At 40.5% G+C, this 26,649-nt stretch overlaps 1 protein-coding gene across 3 annotated transcripts in view; it reads right to left on the bottom strand.

Moving 5' to 3' along the window:
- Positions 1 to 238: 238 nt before the first annotated feature.
- The window catches only part of LATS1 (large tumor suppressor kinase 1), a 61,770-nt gene continuing 35,359 nt past the window's right edge, over positions 239 to 26,649 (bottom strand). For all 3 annotated transcript variants that reach the window (XM_070073424.1, XM_002722434.5, XM_070073425.1), the window contains 5 exons: positions 24,254 to 25,746; positions 20,696 to 21,278; positions 15,830 to 16,012; positions 15,523 to 15,629; positions 239 to 4,037 (listed from right to left, as the gene is read on the bottom strand). In XM_070073424.1, coding sequence (XP_069929525.1) covers positions 3,528 to 4,037; positions 15,523 to 15,629; positions 15,830 to 16,012; positions 20,696 to 21,278; positions 24,254 to 25,746 — 2,876 coding nt within the window. In that variant the 3' untranslated portion in view covers positions 239 to 3,527. The remainder of the gene's footprint in view (positions 4,038 to 15,522; positions 15,630 to 15,829; positions 16,013 to 20,695; positions 21,279 to 24,253; positions 25,747 to 26,649) is intronic.

Here is a 26,649-nt window from a genome sequence, read left to right as displayed (position 1 = left end):
GCAGCTTTTGTGGGTTTTTGGGGAAGCTTTCTTTCTCCCTGTTGCTCATGCAAATAACTTACTGGGTTACACTAATTTGTTTGCCTTAACCTATCTAGGACTATCATAAGTTACATATATTTTAATTCCAAAGCATCAAATTCTTAATCATAAATTTTCTGACAAAGATTTAAATAAATTTTTGAATAAAAAACCACATATAATAAAACAGCTTAAAAAGTCAACTTCCCACACATAATTGAAATACTTGAATTTTGCTTTTTTATTGTCCCAGCAAATGTTACACTAGAGAAAATGATTGGGAAAATACAAATAGGTTCGTTAAAAACACAGGCTGATTATTTATATCTGTCACATCCAGAAGTATGCAAAACAATTTAGTTATACTGCAGAGCTCTAATCCTGTTTCTAACAAAGCATTATTTTATAAAACTGTAATGTTGTCATTGATTCAATTTTAATACAAAATACTTATATACACAATACAATACAAAAGTAAACTGTAGTGCCTTCCACAAAGGGATATATTAAGGCATTTTACAAATATACCAATATGTTGACCCAAATTATTTTTTGCTTTAGATTAAAACGAACAGGCTAAATGTTTCACTTTAAATAGCAAAAGGGTTTTTGTTTATTAAAGAAAAATTTCTAAAGTACCTTGGGTAACAGCAGCAGCAATGTCTAAAATCCTCCCACTGTATTCTCTAATTTCTAACATATTAAGTCAGAATAAAAACATATCCACTCACAGTTTTGCACTTTGCAACAGCAGAGGGTAATAACTTTTTTAAAAAGTCAGTCTCAAAGTGACTTCTTAGTCAATACATTCTATAATTTCTACTACAAATAAGGTAGAAAAGATACAGCATTAGGTCCTGCCTTGAGATGCCACTGGACAATACATAAGTATCTACAATTACATAATTTTATAGGACACATTTTATAAATACTATTGATATGCATAAAGGGAGTAGGTGTAAGAAAGACAGCAAATTTTTAACGAGAAAATTATTTTAAAAAGAAAACATGTAGAAACAGTGTTTTCACTCCATTTCAATTAAGAACATCTAGATTTTTTTTTAATGTTGTTCTCATCCTTTTGTCAGGAAGCACCAGTGGAGTAACTGGATGTAGTACGGAATAAGATAGCTAAAGTATTAAAACTGCAGATAACAAAGGCTTGTATCCTGCTTCAGATAAATACAAAAAGCTTATGCTGTCAGCAGAAATTTTAAAATAACATAAAATTTGTAGTGTCTGTTACGTTTGAGGAATAGGGGCGATTTTGTGGGGAGGTTGCGGTAGGGAGAAGACAGCATCTTAGATTTACCTACATTGTAAAATGTAACAAAGTTGGTTTTCTACTGTATTGCACCATTAAGTCCAGAAATGAAGCAACTAAATTTAAATAAATTTGACTGAGAAAGCCCAAAGAGCAAGAGGGATGTCTTACAGATCTAAGTACCAAGCTAAAAATTCTTGAACTATCAAAAGTTGTTTTGCATAGAATTTTATAGGACTAATTAAATGTTCCATGAAATGAAGATGGCCATCTCATTATAGTGCATTTTCTTACAATTCTGAAGAGAAATTCTCCTGAAATATTTCTTTTTCAAGCCTGTCATAAGCCAAACATTTCAATGTCTTCAAAATGGCATCTGAAATATCTGAGAGCTGTACCAGCAAGAAAGAGGGAGGGAGGCATTCCTAGGGTCCTCTGATCATGTGCTGCAGATCTTTTCCATCACAAACTATCAGCATTTATAGAAGATGTGCTCGTTTGAGTCCTGACTGGCAAATTAAAAGCAAAATACTTACTTATAGGAAGAGGTCCTTAACCTAGAGCCTGTGATGGGTTTCAGCAGGTCCAGACTCCCCTGCAACTGCATGCAACATTTACACCTTACGTGTTGATACACGTATTTTCTGGGACAAGTGTCCACAGCTTTCGTCAAATCCTCAAAAGAACCAGTGACTCAAAAGACCCACCAAATTACAGGGCAGGTTTGCACACTGAGCTCTGAGGGTCACACCCATAGGAGAGTGGGAAATGTGAGCTAATAAATATTCTGTGTCCACCCCACAATTCAACAAGGACAGTTTTTCCTTTAATTTTACTACATAGGTGCTATGTTTTCCATTAGCTTTTATATGAGAAAAGCTAAGAGTTTAAGATCACTAAAATTATGTCTCCTACCTACAAATACTAACTTTTAATGGAAACAATTCCCTATCAGTGGAGCTTAAGAAAATAAAATACAAACTGTACTACTGCCAGAATACAGCTTGCTTTCTCTTTCTAAAAGATAAGATACACATATTTTGGTATGAAATCACAAGTCTTGGAACCTATGCATTATATAAATAGGCATATTGAAAAACATAGTTTTACCCTTAAATAAGTTAGAACAATGTGAATTTTCTACTAAGACCATTTTAACTTTTGCTAATACTAATGACCAAATCAAACAAGATTTAATTAATTCATTTTTAACCAATTAACCTGCCCTTAGATAAAATATTGCCAGTTAGCCAAATCAACCTTTGCCAATAACAATCTGTACACACAGCACTGTTCAGAAAAAGGAAACCTGTAACATTGACGATATCATCAAAACTGGTCCCTTTATAGACAAAATGTTTCTACTCAATATTCATAAAGAATCTTTAGTTTTGTATAAAACTGAAAATTATTTCTTTGCCTAGGATGATGGAATTTTCTTCTCAATTTCAAAGTAAAAACACAAAAGATCTTAGCTTTTAGTATTTGAAACTTTTGACTTACGGCAGCTTTGTTCCCTTTTAAAACCAGAAGCAGTGTTAATACCAGATGGAAAGAAAACTAGTAGTGCTTTGGCTTCTTTTAAAGCCAACAATTATGAAGAAATACATGTGAGATTAAATACTCCACAGAGGGAGAAAAGATAAACTGTTAGTTTTCCTTCTGATGCACATATTAACATTGTTTCAACCCTGTCTCTTTTTTTCAGGATGTAAATTATACAGATTATCATTAGCCTAGGAACACATACCAACATGATGGCTTAATATCTCTAGCTTACTTTAAACCAGAAACAAGGTTATGGTGGGAAAAAAAGAGCTCTGTAATATTGGGTATGTTTCATATTTGGTTAAAGCAAGATAAAACTAAAACTGTCTTTCAAAAAAATTTCAAAAACTCTTATCTTTAAAATTATTTAGCATATATACAAATAGATACCAGGCTTTTCCTTTTAAACAAAGCACTATTTTTTATTTTAAGTACTTTAAGTACCAAGAACTGACTATACTATTCAGTTCATAATTTACTTTCCTTATAACAATTTTTCTCTAAATTAATGATTAAAGGCTGGAATAAATTAAAATTTTAAAAGAATTTCCCATAATTTAGGAAAATAAAATATTGTAAACAGAGCACCATACATAGAAAGCTCTGCTGTATTTGCATAATTTTACTTAAAACCTCAAAAATTCCTGCATTTCAGGTTTTTTGCAAATGCTCATTACAATTAATTCCTAGTGTGCTAGACATACACTAGATCGCGATTTTTGATTTCTGAGCCTGTGTGTTGATCATCTTCATCTGACTGTTGCTCTGAGCCTTGTGAATTAATGTATTCATATTCAATAGGCTTTGGATAATTATACGGGTAGCCATTGTCATCAAAAAACCTCCGAAAGGTAAATTCGTAGAAGGCATGTTCAGGGTGTTTTCCATTTTTATACCACCCATTCAGAGTGTCATTGACATTTTCCTCCTCATTATCATCACTCCATAACTTATCAGGGTCAACAGGGTCAAAATTTGATGTATCTGTTGGGTGTGTGATTTTAGGAATGTATGAAGCAGACTGCTGTCTCAGGTCACTGGAGAAATCAATTGTCTTAAAAAATGGATGAGCCTTTATTTCATCAGCACCGTTCTTGCCTAAACGATCTTCTGGTCCTCGGCAAAGTTTAATAATCAGATCTGAAGCTTCAGGACTCAGTTTAGCTTGTGGTGGAATGTGAAGAGATGTTTGCCAGTTGATAACCTTTAAAGAAGATTTTTAATAAGAAAGGAAGTACATCAGTAAAACAAGTTGTATACCAACAGTCTTACTGGACTACTTATGTTTTGTAAATAAATTGCATGGTATTTCACTTCTATACCTTTAACAATGACTATTACTGGGGTAAAATTTTCCCTATCTCTCCATGCAGCTTATACTTATACTACAAAAATCACTGTAAGTTCTTATCTTCCCTGGTAAGCTTTTCTACCTGTACTAGAAAGGATTATTTCCACTACTTCTATTCCGCCTCCCTTGTACCATATATATATTTCTATCATAATACTTCTAAGACCTTCTGGCACCTATTTCTATGTATGTCTGACTAAAATATAAAATTTGCTATGGCTAGGGACCATGGTATTAAATTATTTTTGTATTTCCCAGTGCTTGCCAAATTGCCTGGTATATAACTAAAACATTTTCAATAATTTTTTTTTTCCTAAGATTTATTTCAAAATCCCAAGTTACAAAGAGATCTGGAGAGACAGAGAGAGAGAGATGTAGATCTTCCATATGTTGGTTCACTCCCAGATAGCCACCATGGCCAGACCTGGGCCAGACTGAAGCCAGGGGTTTCATCCAGATCTCCCACATGGATCACAAGGGGTCCAATCATTTGGGCCATCTTCTGCTGCTTTTCCCAGGTCAGCAGTAGAAGGCTGGGTTGGAAGTAGAACAACCAGGACACAAACTGGCACCCATATGGAATGTGAGCATCACAGGTGGCAGCTTTACCTGCTATGCCACAACACAGGCCCCTTGTTTGGGTTTTGAATAAAATGGAAAGAGTAAGGAAGAAAGGAATGCCAGGGTAAGCCAGACTACCTCGTCTCTTCACACTGGACTCTTGGAGGCAGACAGAGTGCTATAAGACTCTGAATGCAATATTAAATTTTGGGTAAATTTTGTTAATGGTAGAATACACTATATATAACTTAAAGAAGATTATCCTCAACTTGTCAGATGGTAGTCAATAATATTTGTTAAATAACTGAATAAATGAGTTCATTCTACCTTACTCATATAGAAACTAATCAGCTATTGTAGACTGATGAAAAATACAAGGATGCGGCCAGTGCCGCGGCTCACTAGGCTAATCTTCCGCCTGCGGCGCCGGTACCCCGGGTTCTAGTCCCGATTGGGGCATCGGATTCTGTCCCGGTTGCTCCTCTTCCAGTCCAGCTCTCTGCTGTGGCCCGCGAGGCAGTGGTGGATGGCCCAAGTCCTTGGGCCCTGCACCCGCATAGAAGACCTGGAGGAAGCACCTGGCTCCTGGCTTCGGATCAGTGCAGCGCGCCAGCTGTAGTGGCCATTTCGGGGGTGAACCAATGGAAGGAAGACCTTTCTCTCTGTCTCTCTCTCTCTCACTATCTAACTCTGCCTATCCAAAAATATAGGGATGCATCAAAAAGTTAATGGAAAAACAATTAAAATATAAGTTTACTTTGGTGCAAAAATTTTGAAATTCATGCTTTAGTCTTTTCATTATACACATTTCCCACAAGCTTTTTGAAGACCACTTGTATACCTTTTTTAGTATCTGATCATTTGAAAGCCTTACCCCAGGACAGAAAAAGGAGATGCCTTAACTAATAACAGAATTTTAAAAGTTCTTTTTAGAAAAAAAAAATCATGATATAGTAATAGTTATGTCTAGTTCCATCATTTGTTTCAGACAGAAGAAATCAAAATATACAATCAATTGGACAGGGTTTTCATTTTTTAAATTATAAAGTATATTCAGGACTTGGTTTAAGGTTAAAAAAAAGAGAGACTAGGCACACTAGATAAACATCTAGTTAAGTCAAAGATGGATCAATAGAACTTACATAAACCAAAGCACAGGGAGGAAGAAAAAAGAATGCGTAGGAAACAAGGCATGTCCTGTCAGATGAATACCACGTGTTTAACAATTAGAGAGGAAGAAAAAGAAATCTTTGAAGAAACAATGACCCAGGAGTTCCTAAAACTGATGAAAGTCATGAACCTACAATTCAAAAAGCTGAGTGAACCTCAAGATAAATTTAAGGAAAACTAAACTTAGGTATATCATGGTCAAATTCTAGAAATCAAAGTTAAAACTTAAAAAAAAAACCTCCTAAAAGCAGCCAAAGAGGTTCCGGTTCTGAGTAAGATGTCCTAGGTACACTTTATCCAACCTTGCCCCCTGAATGCAGCTAAAAAAGTGGAACAGAAAACATGAAGTAGCTACTTGAAGACCCTGAAAAGTAAACAGCACAGGCAGATCAGGGAGGATGAGAACCCCGAGTCCTACTGAACCTGGGGAAAAGTTCACCATTTCTCCCCTGCAGTATCTTCCAGACGCAAACCTGGACGGGACACAGCACAAAGCTCCAGGGGAAGCTCCTCCAGAGTTCAGGTTAAGGGAGTGGGAAAGCTGTTTCCTGGCAGCAACTGATGAGCAATACAAGTCTGTAGATGCTTCAAACTCTCAGACGGGAGCTTTCTAATCCAACCGCAAATTAAATACAGCAGATGAGCCCAAAAAGCCATGCTGCTTGTCTGAAAATGGGAGTCCCAGGAAACCAGAAAGTATCTGGGACATCACACAGAAGGAGGAGATTGAGAAATATACCCCATCAAGTTCTTTATGAACTGCTGGACTTACCCTCCAAAGTGTACCTGTATGGATTTGATCCTACAGAATCTCAAAGAATTTGAGAACTGAACTTGTAAGCACAGGATCACAACCCACAGAGAGAACTACTAAGCAATGCAAAGGCTATAGAAATGAAACAGTTGAAACAGCTGTGGCATAGCGGATTAAAGCCCTGGCCTGCAGTGCTGGCATTCCATTTGGGCACAGTTTGAGTCCTGGCTGCTCCACTTCTGATCCAGCTCTCTGCTAATGTGCCTGGGAAAGCAGGGGAGGATGGCCCAAGTACTTGGGCCCCTGCACCCACGTGGGAGAACCAGAAGGAGTTCCTGGCTCTTGGCTTCAGATCTGCTCAGCTCCAGCCATTGTGGCCAATTGGGGAGTGAACCAGCTGATGAAAGACCTCTCTCTTTGTCTCTACCTATCTCTGTAACTCTTTGAAATAAATTTTTTTTTTTTTTTTAAAGAAAAGAAATGAGGGGCCAGTGCTATGCCATAGCAGGTAAAGCCGTCACTTGTAGTGCTGGCATCCCATATGGGTGCTGGTTCGAATCCCAGCTGTTCCACTTCTAATCCAGCTCTCTGGTGTGGCCTGGGAAAGCAGTGGAAGATGGCCCAAGTCCTTGGGCCCTTGCACCCATGTGGGAGATCTGGAAGAAGCTCCTGGCTCCTGGCTTCGGATTGGCGTGACACCGACCGTTGAAGCCAATTGGGGGAGTGAACCAGCGGATGGAAGACCTCTCTCTCCCTCTCTGCCTCTCCTTCTCTCTCTGTGTAACTCTGACTTTCAAATAAATACATAAATAAATCTTAAAAAAAGAAGAAATGAAAGTTACTGCAATCCTAATGAATCTTTTTTTGACTATGTGTATTTACTGATAAACAATAATTGTTCATATTTATTGGGTACAATGCAGTATTTTGATACATGCATATGTTTTAATGATCAAATTAGGATAATTAGCTTCTGTCACTTCATATACTCAAGATTTCTTTGTAGTGTGAACATTCAAGTCTTTCTTCTAGCTATTTAGAAAAATACAATGTTATTCTTAACTCTTATTACCCTACTGTGTGATAGAACATCAAAAGGATTATTTTTACAAAAAGTTAAAAAAGTACTTTTTAATTAAATAAAAGTAAACCTTTCTGATGTTTAATTTATATATATAGTTTTTATAAACTTAATTAATTTTGAAGAACCCAAGGATGGTATGTCTTTTGCATGCGCTTAGACGTAACTAGCTTATGAGACATAAAAAATATCCTCCACTTAATACATTAAAACGAAGTAAATCTTTGCAAACAAGTTTTACTTTTAACTCTCATAATCCCGATCTTTGATGATAGAGCTCCTCCACGGGAAGTTAGTACCCAGTGATTCCTGTTGTTAACTTAACAATTAACACTCTTAGGTATGACACTAGTGATCACCAGAGGCTCTTGACATGAGCTGCCTAGGTCTAATGAATCTTGTGGCCTGAATCCAACCAGGTTCAATGCCTGCCAAAACAAGGTCAATATTCTCCCAAAGTATCCAGGATACTACCCAAAATTATTTGGTATGCAAAGAACCAGGAAAATTTCAACTCGCATAGGAAAAACCAATCAACAGGTATTAGCATTGAGATGACATATGTTAGAATTATTTGACAAAGACACTTAATTAGCCATTATAAAAATGCTCTAAATAAGGGAAACACTCTTGAAATGAAATTAACAGATGGAAAGTCTTAGTAAAGACACAGAAGATACAAAGAAATACCAAGGGTGTGTGTTTGGCCTAGCAGTTAAGACATCTGTATTCCATATCAGAGTGCTTGGGTTTGATTCCTGGCTCCTGCACCAATTGTACCTTCCTACCAATGTAGACCCTACAGTGCAGCAGGTGACAGCCCAAGTAATTGGGTTCCAGCCACCCACGTAAGAAACTGGCACTGAATTTCTAGATTCTGCCCTGCCCCAGTCCCAATCACTGCAGGCACTTGGAGAATGAACAAATAAATGAGAGCTCTTTGTCTCTCTGCCCCGCAAATTAAATATGTGTGTGTGTGTGTGTGTGTGATGTATTAGAAATACTAAATGGAATTTTCGACTAAAAAAGAAAACAAAAAATTCAATGGATGGGTTCAATAGCAGAATGGAGATGCAGATGTCAGAATAGTCGGTGACATTGAAGATGGATTGGTAGAAATTATGCAATCTGAACAGCAGAGAGAACAAGGATGAGATGTATGAGCAGAATCTCAGGAATCCATGTAATTATACCAGAAGGTCTAACCTTACTGTCACTGGAATCCCAGGAGAAAACAGTGTGGTGAAAAAATATTCTAAGAGATGATAGCTGAACATTCTCCAAATGTTATGATACAAACCTACAATTTTAAGATGCTCAGTGAATACCAAATAGGAAAAAGCCTAAGAAATACATGCCCAGGCACATCATAATTAGAATACTAAAAGTTAAAGAAAAAGTATTGAAAGCTGTCACAGAAAAATGAAACATCAATAAGGGATTTGAACAACTACAGATGTCTCATCAAACAATGGGGGACAGAAGAAGTGGGCATTTTAAAGTGATGCAAGAACAGAAACCCCCAAGTGTATACTGCTATAGTTTGACTACGGTTTGTCTCCACGAAAACTCAAGTTGAGGTTTGGACTCTGCTGTAATAGTGAATGTTGAGAGGTTACAAGTCTTTAAAAGGCTCATGAGGGACTGGCCTGCCTTCACAAAGAATCTCATGAGAGTAAGTGCGCCCTCTCCAGGACTGGATTAGTTCCTGCAATTGCAGGCTGTTAAAAAGTGAGGCTGTGGTGTTTTGTCTTTTCTGCACCACCCACTTCCCTCTCTGACTCCTACTGTGTTACTACTATGAAGCAACAGGAGCCCTTGCCAGAGGCAGCTACCCGAGCTTGGCCTTCCCAGGCGCTAGAACACTGAGTCAAAATAAACTTTTCTTTATACATCACCCAGTTTAGAGAATCCTGTTGGATCAACAGAAAATGGACGAAGACATACATAACTAAGTGATAACAGACTACAGCAAAAAAGGATATTCTCAGATGAAGGAAAATTAAAGAGAATCTGTGTTAAAACCTGTTCTAAAATACTTCACGAAGTTATTTATTTATTTGAGAGCAAAGAGACAAAGGGAGGGAATGAATGAGCAAGCAAGCATGTTCCCATCTGTTGGTTCACTCTCCAAATGCCTGTAATGGTTGGATCTAGGCCAGGCTGAAGCCAGCAGCTGGAAACTTAATCCAGGTTTCCCAACTGGGTGGTAAGAACCCAACCGCTTGAACCATTTCCACTGCCTCCTAGGGCACGCATTAGCAGGATGCTGGATTAGAAGCAGAGGTGGGACTCAAACCCAGGCAAACCCTATATGGGATGTGGGTATTCCAAACGACGGCTTGACTGCTGTGCCACTATGCCTGTCCTATGATGCAGGCATCTAACTAGTGTCTTAACAACTAGGCCGGAAAAAAAAAAAAAAAAAAGGCTGGGGCTGGCACTATGGTGTAGAAGGTTAAGAATGTTTAAAAAAAAAAAAGATTCATTTATTTACTTGAGAGGCAGAATTAGAGAGAGAGAGAGAGAGAGACAGAGACAGAGGTCTTCCATCCCCTGGTTTAACCCCCAAATGGTCTAAACAGCTGGAATTGGGCCAATCCAAAGCCAGGAGCCAGGAGCTTCCTCCACATCTCCCATGCAGGTGCAGGGGCCCAAGCACATGGGCCATCCTCCACTGCCTTCTCAGGCCATCAGTAGGGAGGTGGATCAGAACTGGAGCAGCCGGGACTTGAACTGGTGCCCATGTGGGATACCGGCACCGTAGGCAGATGCCTAACTTACTATGCCTCAGCACCAGCCCCAATAAATAAATCTTTAAAAAATTATGTCAAAATCATGATCCACAAAAGAAAAATTATATATTGGACATCATCAAAATTAAGAATTTTCATTCTACCGGAGAAGAATGAAAAAACAGTCAGTGGACTGGGATGACAGCAATGCAAACAGCTGCTTAACCCACTGTACCACCATGCCAACCCCTTAATCTCTGAATTTCTCTCTCAACCTCTGTCTTTTTGCCTTTCAAATAAGCAATTTTTAGAATTTTTAAGATTTTATTTTTTATTTGAAAATCAGAAACACAGAGAGAGGGGAGAGTGAGAGACAAAGATTGAGAGAGAGAGACCTTGCATCTGCTGGTTCACCCACCAAATGGCAACAAGAGCAAGGAGCCAGGAGCCAGGAGCCAGGAGCCAGGAGCTTTATCTACAACTCCCACCTGGGTACTTGAGCCATCTTTCACTGCTTTCCCAGGCATGTTAGCAGGGAACTGGATTGGAACAGCCAGGACTAAAATCGGTGTCCATATGGGATGCTGGTGCTGCAGGAAGCAGTTTAACCAACTATATCACAGTGCCAGCCCCCTAACATAATTTCTAAGAATTACTCTCCTAACTGTAAGTCACAAGGATTTTTCTATGTTTTCTTTTTTTTTTTAAAGATTTATTTTATTTATTGGAAAGACAGAGCTACAGAGAGAGGTAGAGATAGAGAGGTCTTCCATTCGCTGGTTCACTCCTGAGATGGCTGCAACAGCTGGAGCTGTGCCGATCCGAAGCCAGGAGCCAGCAGCCTCCTCCAGGCTTCCCAAGTGGGTGCAGGGGTCCAAGAACTTGGGCCATCTTCCACTGCCCTCCCGGGCCACAACAGAGAGCTGGATTGGAAGTGGAGCAGCCGGTACTAGAACCGGCACCCATATGGGAAGCCGGCGCTTCAGGCCAGGGTGTTAACCCGCTGTGCCACAGCGCTGGCCCCCAGGATTTTCTATGTTTTCTTCTAAGTGAATTACAGTTTTAAGTGTTATCACTACATGTATGATCCATCTGAGGTGTTAGGACAGTTGAAGTTCCTTTTTTTTTTTTTTTTTTTTACAGCTGATCAATTACTCCACATCATTTGTTGAAAACTATCATTTCTGGAACTGGTGCTGTGGCACAGCAGGTTAACACCCTGGCCTGCAGTGCCGGCATCCGATATGGGTACCGATTCAAGACTTGGCTGCTCCACTTCCGATCCAGCTCTCTGCTGTGGACTGCGAAAGAAGAAGATGGCCCAAGTCTTTGAGCCCCTGTACCCACGTGGGAGACCTGGAAGAGGCTCCTGGCTCCTGGCTTCAGATCAGCTCAGCTCCGGACGTTACAGCCAACTGGGGAGTGAACCATTAGGTGGAAGACCTCCTTCTCTCTCTCTCTCTCTGCCTCTCCTCTCTCAGTGTAACTCTGACCTTCAAATAAATAAATAAATCTTTAAGAAAAAAAAATACTATCTTTTCTCCATTTGCACTTCTGCCAAAGATCAAGTGGATATACTGGTGTTAGCCTATGTGAGAACTCCCTATTCGACTTTACTGATCTCTGTGTGTAAACTTTTGTCAGTAACACACTATCTGGATAATAGCATTTCTTTCTTTCTTTTCTTTTTTGACAGCATAGTTAGACACTGAGACAGAGAGACAGGTCTTCCTTCTGTTGGTTCACCCCCCAAATGGCTGCTACGGCCGGCGTGCTGCGCCGATCCGAAGCCAGGAGCCAGGTGCTTCCTCCCATGCAGGTACAGGGCCCAAGGACTTAGACCATCCTCCACTGCCTTCCCGGGCCACAGCAGAGAGCTGGACTGGAAGAGGAGCAACCGGGACAGAACCTGGCACCCCAACAGGGACTAGAACTCGGAGTGCTGGCGCCGCAGGCAGAGGATTAGCTTAGTGAGCCGTAGCGCCGGCCTGGATAATAGCATTTCATAGTAAGCTTTAAAATCAGGTAGTTGAGGGGCCAAAAACGTGGCTTGGTAGGCTAAGCCTCCACCTGCAGCGCCAGCATCCATATGGGTGCTGGTTCATGTCTTGACTGTTCGCTTCCAATCCAGCTCTCTGCTCTGGCCTGGGAAAGCAGTAGAAGATGGCCCAAGTGCTTGGGCCCCTACACCTGCATGGGAGACCTGGAAGAAGCTGTTGGCTCCTGGCTTCATATTGGCTCTTCGCCAGCCATTGCAGCTATATGGGGAGTGAACCAGTGAATGGAAGACCTTTTTCTCTGTCTCTACCTCTCTAACTCTACTTCTCAAATGAATAAATAAAATCTTAAAGAAAAATCAGGTGGTTGACTCTTCCAATTTTGTCCTTTAAGAATTTATTTTTGGGGGCTGGCGCCATGGCTCACTTGGTTAATCCTCCGCCTCTGGCACCAGCATCCCACATGGGCGCCGGGTTCTAGTCCCGGTTGCTCCTCTTCCAGTCCAACTCTCTGCTGTGGTCCGGGAGGGCAGTGGAGGATGGCCCAAGTGCTTGGGCCCCTGCACCCGCATGGGAAACTAGGAAGAAGCACCTGGCTCCTGGCTTTGGATCGGCGCAGCGCCGGCTGTGGCGGCCATTTTGGGGGTGAACCAAACGAAGGAAGACCTTTCTCTGTCTCTCTCACTGTCTAACTCTGTCAAATAAATAAAATACAATAAAAGAAAAAAGAATTTCTTTTTGGAGGCTGGTGTTGACAGCATCCCATATAGGCGCCAGTTCATGTCCTGGATGCTCCACTTCTGATCCAGCTCCCTGTTAATGGCCTGGGAAAAGCAGCAGAGGATAGCCCAAGTATTTGGGACCCTATTAGCCACGTGGGAGGCCTGGATGAAGCTCCTGTCTACTGGCTTCAGCCTGATCCAGTTCTGGCCATTGTAGCCACTTGGGGAGTGGACAGAAGATCTTTCTGTCTCTTCTCTGTAACTTTTTCAAATGAAATAAATATATCTTTAAAAAAATTCATTTTTGCTATTCTAGGTCCTTTATCCATCCATGTGAATTTTAGAATTGGCTCATCTATATTTACAAACCAATTCTGCTGGGATTTAATTAGAAATGAATTAAATAGATAATTTATAATTTGGGGAAAATTGATAGCTTTACTACAGTTTTGCAATAAATGAACACATATGCATCTCCAGTCATTAGCTCTTTGACTTCTTTTGGCAGCATCTGCAGCTTTTAGTATGCAGGTCTTGCTATTAAATCTATGAGATTTACATCTAAGAATTTATTTTGGAGGAGTTGTTGTGAATGATATTACTTTTAAATTTCAGTATCCAGTTGTTTATTGGTTGAATACAGAAATATAATTAATCTTTATGTTATTTTATATTGTAGAATCTTTTTTTTTTTGGACAGGCAGAGTGGACAGTGAGAGAGAGAGAGAGAGAGAGAAAGGTCTTCCTTTTGCCGTTGGTTCACCCTCCAATGGCCGCCGCGGCCGGCGCGCTGTGGCTGGCGCACCACACTGATCTGATGGCAGGAGCCAGGTACTTATCCTGGTCTCCCATGGGGTGCAGGGCCCAAGCACTTGGGCCATCCTCCACTGCACTCCCTGGCCACAGCAGAGAGCTGGCCTGGAAGAGGGGCAACCGGGACAGAATCCAGCGCCCCGACCGGGACTAGAACCCGGTGTGCCAGCGCCGCAAGGCGGAGGATTAGCCTAGTGAGCCGCGGCGCCGGCCTTGTAGAATCTTGATGAACTCATTTAATCTGTGACTTTTTTTGTAGATTCCCTGGGAAACTATGTCATGCGTAAACAGAAGTTTGTACTCCTTCCTTTCCAATCTGTATGCCTTTTACTTGCTTTTGTTATTGTGCTGAATGGGCTAAGATTTCCAGAACATATAGCTACTGAGAATGGACATCTCTTGTCTTTTCTCAGCCTTAGGGAGGACGCATTCAATTTCAAACACATGCACATGCATATAGTCTTCAAAAAGTTCAGGGAAAATGAATATGTGAAAAATACTACATACGGATTTCAGAGTTTTCTTACACCAAAATAAACTTACCTTTTCATTCCCTTTTCCATGAACTCTTTGAAGTCCCTTAGCATATACATATGTACACAATATACTAACATGAAAATACATTTTGAGACAAATACTATAAAGAATTCTATAAAAAGTAGTTTTAAATGCACTGACTGAGGTGGTTATGGATGTTATCTCAGGACCCTCTCACAGAATGACTGCGAATGATCAGGAGTTAACCAGGCTTCTGAACAGTGTGGGTGGGGGAGCGGGGAAAGGTGGTTGTGGAAGATGAGAGAGAACGAAGTAGACCATTCCTATTTTGACTTTAATGCACAGAAAAGGAACCACTAAACGATTTTAAATGAGACAACGTGTAGTCAAAATGATGAGTAACTTCTCATTTAAGTGCCAAAGCAATTTTTAAGTAGAGATGGAGACATCTGTTGATAGTTTACAGCTAGAATGTACATGGAAGAAAAAGTCAGGAGACAGTGACCAGAAGTAAACTGGAATAAATCTTCAAAGACACTAGAGAATTTTATGAGTAAAATGACTTCATTCTATAATTCCAGGTTAAGATGCTTTAAAGGAAATGTAGATTAAGATCCCTAATCCAAAATTCCAAAATCTGAAGTGCACCAAATCTGAAACTTTTTGAGTGTTGAAATCACACAAGTAGAAAATTTTACAACTAATGTGATAGACTGTAATCAAAATGCAGGAACACCAAAAATAGTATATAAAATTACTTTTAGGCTATGTATATTAGGTATATATGAAATAGAAATTAATTTCCTATTTAGTGTTGGATCCCACCTCCAAGATATCTCCTTATGTACTGTATATGCAAATATTCCAAAATCTGAAAAAATTCAAAATCCAAAACCACTTCTAGTCCCAACCATTCCAGATAAGGGACTCTCAATCTGTGTTAATAATAAAGGTCTGTGGCATAGGGACTTTGTGGCAATTCTTTTGATACAGACTCTATACCTTACCTTCATTTGTGTTTCTAATGGTGTTTGTGCCAAGAAAGGAGGTTGTCCCACTAGCATTTCAAAGAGAATAACACCAACACTCCACCAATCACATAACTGTGTATATCCTAAAACAAGATAACAAAATTACATAGCTGTTCAGAAGCACTCCCCCCAAAATTGCTCAGAATTAATATAATCAAATTTAACATTAAATCACTACTTTACATAATAAAGTTTATACCTTTATAATAAAGACATATTCTGGTATAAGTTTTAAGCTGCCTACAGGCCTATGAGATTTTTATAGAAAGACTAAGTAGTTCACCTGTTCGTAGCAATACTTCAGGTGCAATATAATTGGGAGTCCCAACCAAAGAATGTGCTAGACATCGCTGGTGCTGGCGTGCAGCTCTCCGCTCTAGTGGCTTTAGTCTATCTCCACATCGACAGTTTGAGGGATCACCCCATTCATTACTGAAGTCCATGCTATCTTGCCGTGGATGGTCACCTGTAAATATAGTCAAATAAACATGTAATTAAAAGCAACAAGGATAGGAGTAGCCTAAAGTTTGTACAATCTTTTGAAGTCACGGATTAGAGTTAACAACATTCTCCCTTGTGACAAATTAAGAAAACTAAGTCACAACATGTGCCTAATCACTGATGTGTTTATTATAAACAAGGGTCTGTCTTCTGAGATATTAATAGGAAAGGCTTCACACTAACAAAAATTAGCCCAATATTCAGTAACTTACTTAATGCTAAATGATAACAATATTAAGTTTTATATAGGTACAATTAGGAGTATGTTATTCTGATGGCTCCCTGTGAGTACTCTGGACAAACTTTCAACCAATTCAGTCAACGAATGAAAATAAGAAAGACAAGATTCTGCTCTCAGGTAGCTTACACTCTAGTGAGAAAGAAACACAGATATAAGAAGTACAATGATGTGTCCTTCACAGAGAATTAACACAGAATGGACACAGAATTAACATATGTGACTGGACAGCTGTATCAGACTGGACAGCTAGGAGAGATGACTGAGAAACTGATGTATTTGCTAAGATGTAAAAAACAGGTTAGTACTTAAGCATTTGAAAATCAGGGCAGGATGTTCCACATGGAAACAGTAACACAGAGGAGACCAGTACAGCTGATACAGGGGAGAAGGATAGAAAGTGAAGTCAGCATACATGGGTTTGGCAGGCAATAGAAACAGCTTGCCATTCACTCCAAGTATTCTGGAAACAGTTTCGAGAGAGAGGATGGGAAAATCTGATTTATGCTTAACAAAAGAAAACTCTGGCTGTGGTATGGAGAATACATGATAGGGAGGACAAGGGTGAAAACAGTGACCAATTAAAAGGCTATTGTAGGGGCTGGCGCTGTGGCATAGTGAGTAAAGTCGCCGCCTGCACCCCATAAAGGCGCCAGTTTGAGTCCCGGCTGCTCCACTTCCAATCCAACTCTCTGCTGTGGCCTGGGAAAGCAGTAGAAGATGGTCCAAGTGCTTGGGCCCCTGCACCTGCGTGGGAGACCCAAAAGAAGCTCCTGACTCCTGGCTTTGGATCGGCGCAGCTCTGGCTATTGTGGCCATCTGGGGAGTGAACCAGCGGATGGAAGATCAACCTTCCTCTCCCTCTCTCTCTGCCTCTGCTTCTCTGTGACTCTGTCTTCAAATAAATAAATCTTAAAAAAAAAAAAAAAAGCTATTGTAGGGCTGATGATGTGGAGTAGTGAGTAAGGCCACCACCTGCGGCACCAACATCCCATATGGGCGCTGGTTCAAGTCCAGGCTGTTCCACTTCCAATCCAGCTCTCTGCTAATGTTCCTTAACTCCCTTTCACATAAATCTACAAATTGTTTAAAAAAAAAAAAAGCTATTGTAAGTAAGCTTGGATTACAATAATGAACCTGGAAAGAAGTGACTAGATTCAGGACGTATTTAGAAGAGGAGTAAACAGGACTTGTTAATGGATTACATGTGGAGGGCAGGTCAAAAAAGAACCTGGATAACTAGGTAGGTGATGGCAGGGCACCTTACTAACACTAACACCATGAAGAAGACGGGGGGAAGCAGATATGGTGGTACTAATGAAGTGTTTTTTTTTTTTTTTTTTTTTTTTTTTTTTTTTTTTTTTTTAAGATTTATTTATTTGAAAGGCAGAGTTAGAAAGAAAAGGAGAGACACAGAGAGAGGTGAGAGATCTTCCATCTGCTGGTTCACTCCCCAAATGGGCACAATGTCCAGGGCTGGGCCAAGCTGAAGCCAAAGCCAGGAGCCCTCCCAGGGACATTACCAGGGAGTGGGACTGAAGTGGAACAGCTGGGACTCGAACCAGGACACATGATGGGATGCTAGCACTGTAGGCGGTGGCTTAACCCACTGCACCACAATGTGGACCCTAATTAAAGGTTCTTTATTTGCAAGGTTAACTTTGAAAGTCCCATTTTTTAACTTTGAAAGGCTTATTTGAAATCCACATGAAGATCTCCAATATGCAATTATATATAGAAAGCAGGAATTCCAGAGAGTGTTCATTTCTGGGCACAGAGATTTAGAAGTCATCACCAAGCATGAGAGGATTTCAAAAAGCTCACGGACGGGATGGTATTGTGATGCAGTGGACTAAGCTGCCGCTTGCAACACTGGCATCCTGTATCAGTGTGCCATCTGAATCCTGGCTGTTCACCTCTGATCAAGCTCCCTGCCAATGGGCCTGGGAAAGCAGCAGCAGATGGTCTAAGTGCTTGGGACCCTGCCACCCAAGTGGGAAACCTGAATGGAGTTCCAGGCTCCTAGCTTCAGCCTGGTCCAGCCTGCCTGTTGTGAACCAACAGATGGAAGATCTCTTTTTCTTCCCTTCTCTGTCACCCTTGGGCCTTTGCCACCCATTTAGGAAACCTAGATTAGGTTCTAGGCTCCCAGCTTCAACCTGGCCTAGACCCACCTGTTGTGGGCAACTGGGGAGTGAACCAGAGGATGGGAGCTCCCTGCTTCAGCTTCTAAAAAAAAAAAAAAAAAAAAAAAAAAGGCAGTGGGGCTGCAGTGAGCCTAGAAATTCTATCTTTAAGAAGAGCTCTATGTAGTAATACAAGTGAGTCTGAGGAGACACTAAATTATAAATATAGTAAGGTATCTCAATGCCAGTGTCAACCTATTTAACAGAAGCACAGGAAGTTTAATAACACCCACTTCAGAGGACTATTGTTAGCAGTAAATCAGAATATACTCAAAGTACTTCCTAAATAATAAGTATTCAACAAAGGTTAGATCAACTTATATTGCCATTACCCCTTGAAGGAATCTTGGTGAGGTGGCTTGTGAGCAGAAAGGACATGGGTCCTGTAATCAGACAAACCTGGGTTTAAAGCCTTGCCTTTACACTTAATTTCTGTCTGGCTTTGGGCAAGTTACTTCATCTAACCAAATCTCAGCTTCTTCAACCTGCCCCACAACGTTATTATGAGGATTGAATAAAATCATTTAAATAAAGTGCTTAGGGCTAAGTAAGTTTGATCACTATACAATAGAATTCTAAATACCAGTGGAAAAAAATGTTTCATGTATTAACATGGAAGAACTTCAAAAGTTATCAACAGGGGCTGGTGCTGTGTTGTAGTGGGTAAAGCTGTCGCCTGAGACACCAGCATCTCATATGGATGCAGATTTGAGTCCTGGCTGCTCCACTTCCAATCCAGCTTCCTGCTCATGCTCCTGGAAAAGCACTGATGGATGGCCCAAATACTTGGGCCCCTTTATCCACATGGGAGACCTGGAAGAAGCTCCTGGCTCCGGCCTGGACCAGCCCTGGCCACTGTGGCCATTTGAGGAGTGATCCAGTGGATGGAAGAACTCTCTCTCTCCCTCTCTCTGTAACTCTGCCTTTCAAATAAATAAGTAAATCTTTTTTTTTTTTAACTTATTTGCCATATTTAAAAATTAAATTTTATAAACTCAGAAGTGTTAGTAATACATAGAAATCATCAAATCTGGGGCCGGTGCTGTGGCATAGCAGGTAAAAACCACCACCTACAGAGCCAGCATCCCAGATGGGCAACAGTTCAAGTCCTGGCTGCTCCACTTCTGATCTGGTTCTCTGCTATGACCTAGGAAAGCAGGAGAGGATGGCCTAAGTCATTAGGACCCTGCACTTGCGTGGGAGAGCTGGAAGAAGCTCCTGGTCCCTGGCTTCGGATAGGCCCAGCTCCAGCCGTTATGGCCATTTGGGGAGTGAACCAGTGGATGGAAGACCTCTCTCTCTCTTTCTCGCTCTCGCTTTCTCTGCCTCTGCCTCTCTGTAATTCTGCCTTTCAAATAAATAAATCTTTTAAAAAAAGTATATTAAAAAATCATCGGGGCTGGCACCGTGGCTCACTTGGCTTATCCTCCACCTGCAGCGCTGGCACCCCGGGTTCTAGCCTTGGTTGGGGTGCCGGATTCTGTCCCGGTTGCTCCTCTTCCAGTCCAGCTCTCTGCTGTGGCCTGGGAGGGCAGTGGAGGATGGCCCAAACCCTTGGGCCCTGCACCCGCAAGGGAGACCAGGAGGAAGCACCTGGCTCCTGGCTTTGGATCGGCGCAGTGCTGGCCGTAGCGGCCATTTGAGGGGTGACCATCGGAAAGGAAGACCTTTCTCTCTGTCTAAATCTGCCTGTCAAAAAAAAAAAAATCATCAAATCTAACATACTTTCATTATATAATACATATATAATATATATAATATAACAAGTGCCTAAGAATTCACCCAAGTTTACCTATCAGAGTCAAGACCAGATCCAAGTCTTCCGGTTCCCATCCAGTTAAAAAGTACTATCTTACATATTCAATGCATAAGCAAATCACATTATTTTAAAATTTTTATAATTTATTTTTATTTGCGAGACAGATACAGATAGAGCTCCTATCTGCTGGTTCATTCCCCCGAATGCCTTTGACGGCAGGGCTGGGCCAGGCAAGCCCTCCCATGAGGGTACCAGTGACCCAGCAACAACCTGAGCCATCACCTGCTGCCTCCCAGGGTGTGTATCAGCATGAAGCTGGAATTGGGAACACAGCTGGGATTTGAACCCAGGCACTCAGATAAGGGATGCACGTGTCCCAGCTGTGTCTTAACCCTATGCCAAACATTCATTCCAGTAAATCCACCCCAGTATTACGAAAAAATTAAATTTTCTGAGTTTACTCACCGCTCTGATAGTACTTAGAATCATGTGTCCATCTGAAGCCAGTGCAGAGGCCAAAGTCAGTCAATTTAATGTGACCATCACGATCAATCAAAATGTTATCAGGTTTAATATCTCTATGAATAAAGCCCATTTTATGAACACTTTCAACTGCACAGGTAAGTTCTGCTATATAGAATCGCGCCAGATTTTCTGGAAAGATGCCCATTCTAATTAATAGGCTCATCATGTCACCCCCAGGAATGTAGTCCATTACAAAATATAAATTGTCCTTATCTTGGAATGAATAATATAAACGAACGACCCACTCATTGTCAGCTTCAGCCAGAATATCTCTCTCAGCTTTAACATGAGCAACTTGGTTTCGAAGCAGAACATCTTTCTTTCGAAGAGTTTTTGTTGCATACAAAGCCTTAGTATCTACTTTTCTTGCTAGACAGACTTCACCAAACGCTCCTATTCCTAGTGTCTTAATCTTCACAAACATAGACTTGTCCATTTTAGCCCTTTTAAGACGGATGTAATTAGATTCTTTTTGGCAAAGCATCTTTCTCATTTGGTCCTGGGCATCTTGAGACAATCCAACCTAGGCAAATAAACTGGATGTTATATGAGGAATTTTCTTTTTTAACATTAAATCTTAAGAAACAACTTGGAAAAAAACTCAGGCATATATTTTAAAGGTTAAATGCATTATAATTTTTAATAAAGCATGTTAGAAATCTGTAATATATTTCTGAGAAAATTAATGATCAAAAGTGCAGCTTAAGAAACAGTTAACAAGATGTCTAAGGTAAGTGAATATATATGTGAATTCAGCTGTGGCAATTCAGGAGAAGAGGATACCAATAGTTAGCTTTCTACTCTTCTCTAATACACTCAGAAAATGTTCACAGTGTGCAACAAACAAACGTCTGTTAACGTGCATTCACATCTCTCTCTCCATGCAGTCATCCCAAATTCTAGGACTAGCTTGCCTTCACTAAATATTTCTCTTTGAAGAATATCTGACCCTCAAATCTTTCTTCCCCTCATAAAAAAGAAATTCTCATACTCCAAACATTTGTTCTTAAAAACCTGGTGTATCAAGAACAACAAAAGAATGCCTTCTCTATTCTATCAGCCTCTTCCCATTTTCCATAAATACACAATACTCATTCAGTCTTTTTTCTTCCTCAGAGCACTGGAATTAGAATGAGAGTCATTGTCCATCACTTCATTTGAAGGGGACAACCTGTATGGTAACAGGGTATCTTTTAAATATTTTTGGATATTTCAAAAAATAGGGTAACTTATGAAGATATCAAAAACCAGATAAAAACAAAAGTCAACTTCAATAAGATATAGAATACCTAGATTTAGAAGTGAGGCAGTCTTTTTTGGCAGCTTAATAAAGAGCTAATTACAGAGTTTAAATAGAAAAGGAATTCAGTTGGAAGAGTAGTCTAATTCTAGAAATGCAAAACTAACTAAAAGACAGTACCCCATGCTTTTGTTAGGATGCATACTTGCATGCAAAATCTTTTAAGGATGGCATGCCAGACTTAGTATAGAACTGTTTCTCTTAAAATCTTACTTGTCTATACAGTAATGGAGGCTACAGAGGTCAGCAAAGCTTCCAACACCATAAAAGTTTAAATCAGCTATTAGTGAAAGTGAAGAGGAAAAAGGAAAAATAAACTAAGAAAATACATACAGACAGACTTTAGTAAGAAATCCTAAGAGCTAAAATATGGAAAAACCTTAGAGATTATCAGGACATTTTTCCTCAACAAAATTCAACTTATGGCAGGAATAACAATATTGTGCTATAAAATCAGATTTGGAAAATATTTAAAAAGAATGGCTCTCTGAAGTATGCACAGAAGTTTAGTTATAACTTTAAGCTTCTTGGATTTTTGAGTGATAGATCTAAGATTACAACTCTGAGCATATGACAACAATGATGATCCTGTGAAGAAATCTATTGGAATCACAACACAAATTAATCTGAGTGCTTATTAATTCCAATTTCTTTCTTTCTTTTTTTTTTTTTTTATGACAGGCAGAGTGGACAGTGAGAGAGAGAGAGAGAGACAGAGAGAAAGGTCTTCCTTTTGCCGTTGGTTCACCCTCCAATGGCTGCCGCGGCCAGCGCGCTGCGGCCGGCGCACCGCGCTGATCCGATGGCAGGAGCCAGGAGCCAGGTGCTTATCCTGGTCTCCCATGGGGTGCAGGGCCCAAGCACTTGGGCCATCCTCCACTGCACTCCCTGGCCACAGCAGAGAGCTGGCCTGGAAGAGGGGCAACCGGGACAGAATCCGGCGCCCCGACCGGGACTAGAACCCGGTGTGCCGGCGCCGCAAGGCAGAGGATTAGCCTAGTGAGCTGCGGCGCCGGCCCTCCAATTTCCTTTTAAGAACATTTTAACTTAATTTCAGCACATTTTTCTCTAGTACATTGTAAAAATGAAATTAGAAGGAAGAAATAACTGAAGGGAAATGTCTCTGACACTTTCTAGCAAGACATATGTGATGAACAAACTTACAAATTCAAAAAGTTACAAGTAAAAAGAAATGTTCATAAATCTACGAAGAGGTGACCCAGGGTGCAGGTATTTAGCCCAGGGGTTGAGACAGCAGTTAAGATGCCTGGATCCCACGCTGCAGGACAAGGGTTTGATTTCTAGTTCTTGCTCCTAACACCAGCATCCTGCTATTGTGAACCCTAGTAGGCAGTGAGGATCACTCAAATAACTGGTTTCCTGCCACCCAAGTAGAGACCTGGGCTGATTTTCTGGATACCAGCTTTAGACATGGCACAGCCCAGTTTGTTGCAAGCATGGTGGGGAGTGAACCAGTAGATGGGAGCTCTGTCCATCTCCCTCTCTATAAGATAAATAAACAGAGGTGACCTAGGTATTTCTAGCTTATTTTTAAATGTTTGAAAATAATATATAAAACCTAGAAAAGAATCCTTGCTCCAATTTCCATATAAAGGTATTATGCACTAAATCTGTATACTACTGTAAATTATATTTGTCTTAATTTATACAATAACTTTATTATAGGAAATTCAGAATAAATCTAGAAATAGTAAAATACTATAATCAAAAATCTTAAAATTTACTTTAAAATTATTACTATTATTATTATTACTCTTATTATTTTTTAACCTATTTCAGAGACAGAAAAGGAGAGAACACTCTCATCTGCTGGTTCACTCCTCAAATGCATGTAAGGGTAGGGATGGCATAGGACAAAGCTGATCTCAATTCAGGATCAGGGGTTCCCAAATGGCTGGCAAGAACCCAGTTACTATAGTATCACCACTGCCTCCTGGCATCTACATCAGCAGGAAGCTAGAATCAGGAGCCAGAGCAGGAAGTCAAACCCAGGTGCTCCAATTTGGGACACAGGCATCCTAGCAAGCAACAGACCTAATAGGCCAAACGCCTGTACCATTTACTCATTTTCAAATAATTGATAATATATTTTATTCAGCTATAAGAAAGGAAAGTCCTGGAGTACAACCAAGGCAACAGATGATCAAGTACAAAAGTAGTATTTTAAAAGGTTTTACCCGCATCATTTCGTTCTCTAATTGTTTTTTACGATGTAGACGTTGCTGATGGGATTTGAGCACATTTTCTACGTGTTGCTCCATAAAGAATTTAAATGCCTGGGGAGAATAACTTTGAATCCGAGATTCCCTTCGCTCTTCATCTTTCTTGTTTTTCCTAACAGTGATAGGTGAAGTTGTGATCTGTTTCTTTTCTTTATCTCCATTATCAACACTTTCATAACTCTTTTCACCCTCGTCTTCCTTGGGCAAGATAGGCTGATCCTCTTTGCTAGACTTATTGATTGATTCATATGGGGGAACAGGTGGGTTCTGGTGCAGCAGATGTTTTGGATAAGGTGGTGGTGGACCTTGATAGTTTGGAGCTTCAGCAACAGGTGCCATAACGGTCATATTTGAAGTGGTACCCTCAGAAAACGGACTGGTTTGAGTAGTCTGAATTGGTTGTGGTATCCAAGAAGGGTGGGTAGGTGCTAAAGCAGTCTGTAACTCTGGTTTTAATACACGCATGCTTTTCACAGGCTGTTGAATAGGAGCTGGTGTAATCGCAGTGACTGTTGTAGCTGATGGCTGAGAATTAGTAGAGTGACTTGCTCTATTTCCTAATGGATTATTAAAAGAATTTGACCTCACTGGTATGTTAGGTTGCCAGGTAGGGATCTCATGCCCACTGCTTGGGGATGACTGGGTTGGAGCAGAAGATGACTGAGGCCACGTTGTCTGTAGTCCAGGTACATTAATGTTGTAGAGTTCCATGTTATGACTGTTTCTGTTTGGCACCATCATAGACTGAGGAATACTTCCATTTGTATATGATGAAGGAGCAGCAGACCCCCCTGTTTGTAAAGTAGAAGAGCTTTGTCCATTTGTAGGGGTCAGAGGATATGGAGGAGGTGGCTGCCTACTCACAGCACTGGCAGGGACAACATTTTGGTGGATCATAAAATCAGTCTGACCACTACCATTCTGAATTCCAGGCCTCCCTGGGGGAAAGTTAAATTTGTTAGAACTCTGCATGATGATTGGCTGCCTGCCCACAGGAACAGAACTAACTGCTCTCTGCCCCTGACTAGGAGGACTCATGGAGGAAGTGTTAAGAGGTGGTGGAGGATAGCCCTCCTGCCAGGTCCCAGGGGGAACAGGAGAGATTCGAGAGATTACGTATTCCATATTCCCAGAATAGCGCTTAGTTTGAGAGTTTGGTTCCCACGAAGGGGGAGGTGGAGTTGTACCTCTTGGAGGTGGTGGTGGAGTGACACTCCTTACTTGAGGAGGTGGTGGGGGGTTCACTCTCTGTCCATTGCTAGGGTGAGCTTGAGCAAATGCTGTTAAACCGGATCCAGACAAAGGTCTTCCTACATCCGTCTGTGAGTTGGGACTTTCAGAACGATAAGCCACACTGTCTCCTAGTGCTGTGCCATGTCTCTGAGGAACTAAGGATTCCTTAGAACCTTTCCAGCTTTGCTTGCGGTTAATAGGTTGTTGCACACTTCCTTCATAAAAGAGAGAAAAGAAAAACATGTTTTTAACCTTTTATTTCGGAAGAATTTAGTTCGGAATTCTGATACTGAAAAATGATACTCAATTCTCTTTCAAGAATTAAAAAGAAGGGAGCCAGAATTGTGGCATAGTGGGTTAAGCTGCTGCCTGCATCACCGGTGTCCCATAGGGGCACCGGTTCCAGTCCTGGCTGCTCCATTTCCTATCTAGCTCCTTGCTAATATGCCTGGGAAAACAGTGGAAGACGGCCCATGTACTTGGGCTCCTGCATTCATGTGGGAGACCCTGAAGAACTCTTGGCTCCTGGCTTTGACCTGGCCCAGCCCCAATCACTGTGGCCATCTGGAGAGTGAACGAGCAGATGGAAGACCTCTCTCTCTCTGTCCCTCCCTCTTTCTCTGTAACTTTACCTTTCAAATAAATTTAAAAAAAAATCTTTAAAAAAAAGAATTAAAAATATGAGTAAGTTCAAGAGATGTTATACAACATGGTGACTCTGCTTAACAGTATTTGCATACTTGAAAATTGTTAGAGTAAATGTTAATTGTTCTCAAAACAAAAAGTGGTCAAGAATGTGAGGTAATATATGTTAATTAACTTATTTAGCAAAAAATTAACGAAAAATTTTGATAAGTAGCTTGTCTTTTAAAATTTAGTTTTTGACTAGGTAATACATTTTCATGGTTCAAAATGATACCAGTTTCCATCCTTAATCCAAAAATCTCCTTCAAAAGTCACCAATGTTATCAGGAAGTTACCTGAGAGATATATAAATTCATAGTATACTTTTTATAAAAACTACCATGCCTGGCTTTTTTCATTTAAAAAAGTAAAGACTATATCAGCAGCACATGAAATGGTGCTTTACTTTTTAAAAATATGGTTTTTTTGGTGGG

This window comes from Oryctolagus cuniculus, chromosome 5 (genome assembly GCF_964237555.1).
Source record: "Oryctolagus cuniculus chromosome 5, mOryCun1.1, whole genome shotgun sequence".
NCBI classification, from domain to species: domain Eukaryota; kingdom Metazoa; phylum Chordata; class Mammalia; order Lagomorpha; family Leporidae; genus Oryctolagus; species Oryctolagus cuniculus.
This window is presented reverse-complemented; position numbering and strand designations above follow the sequence as displayed.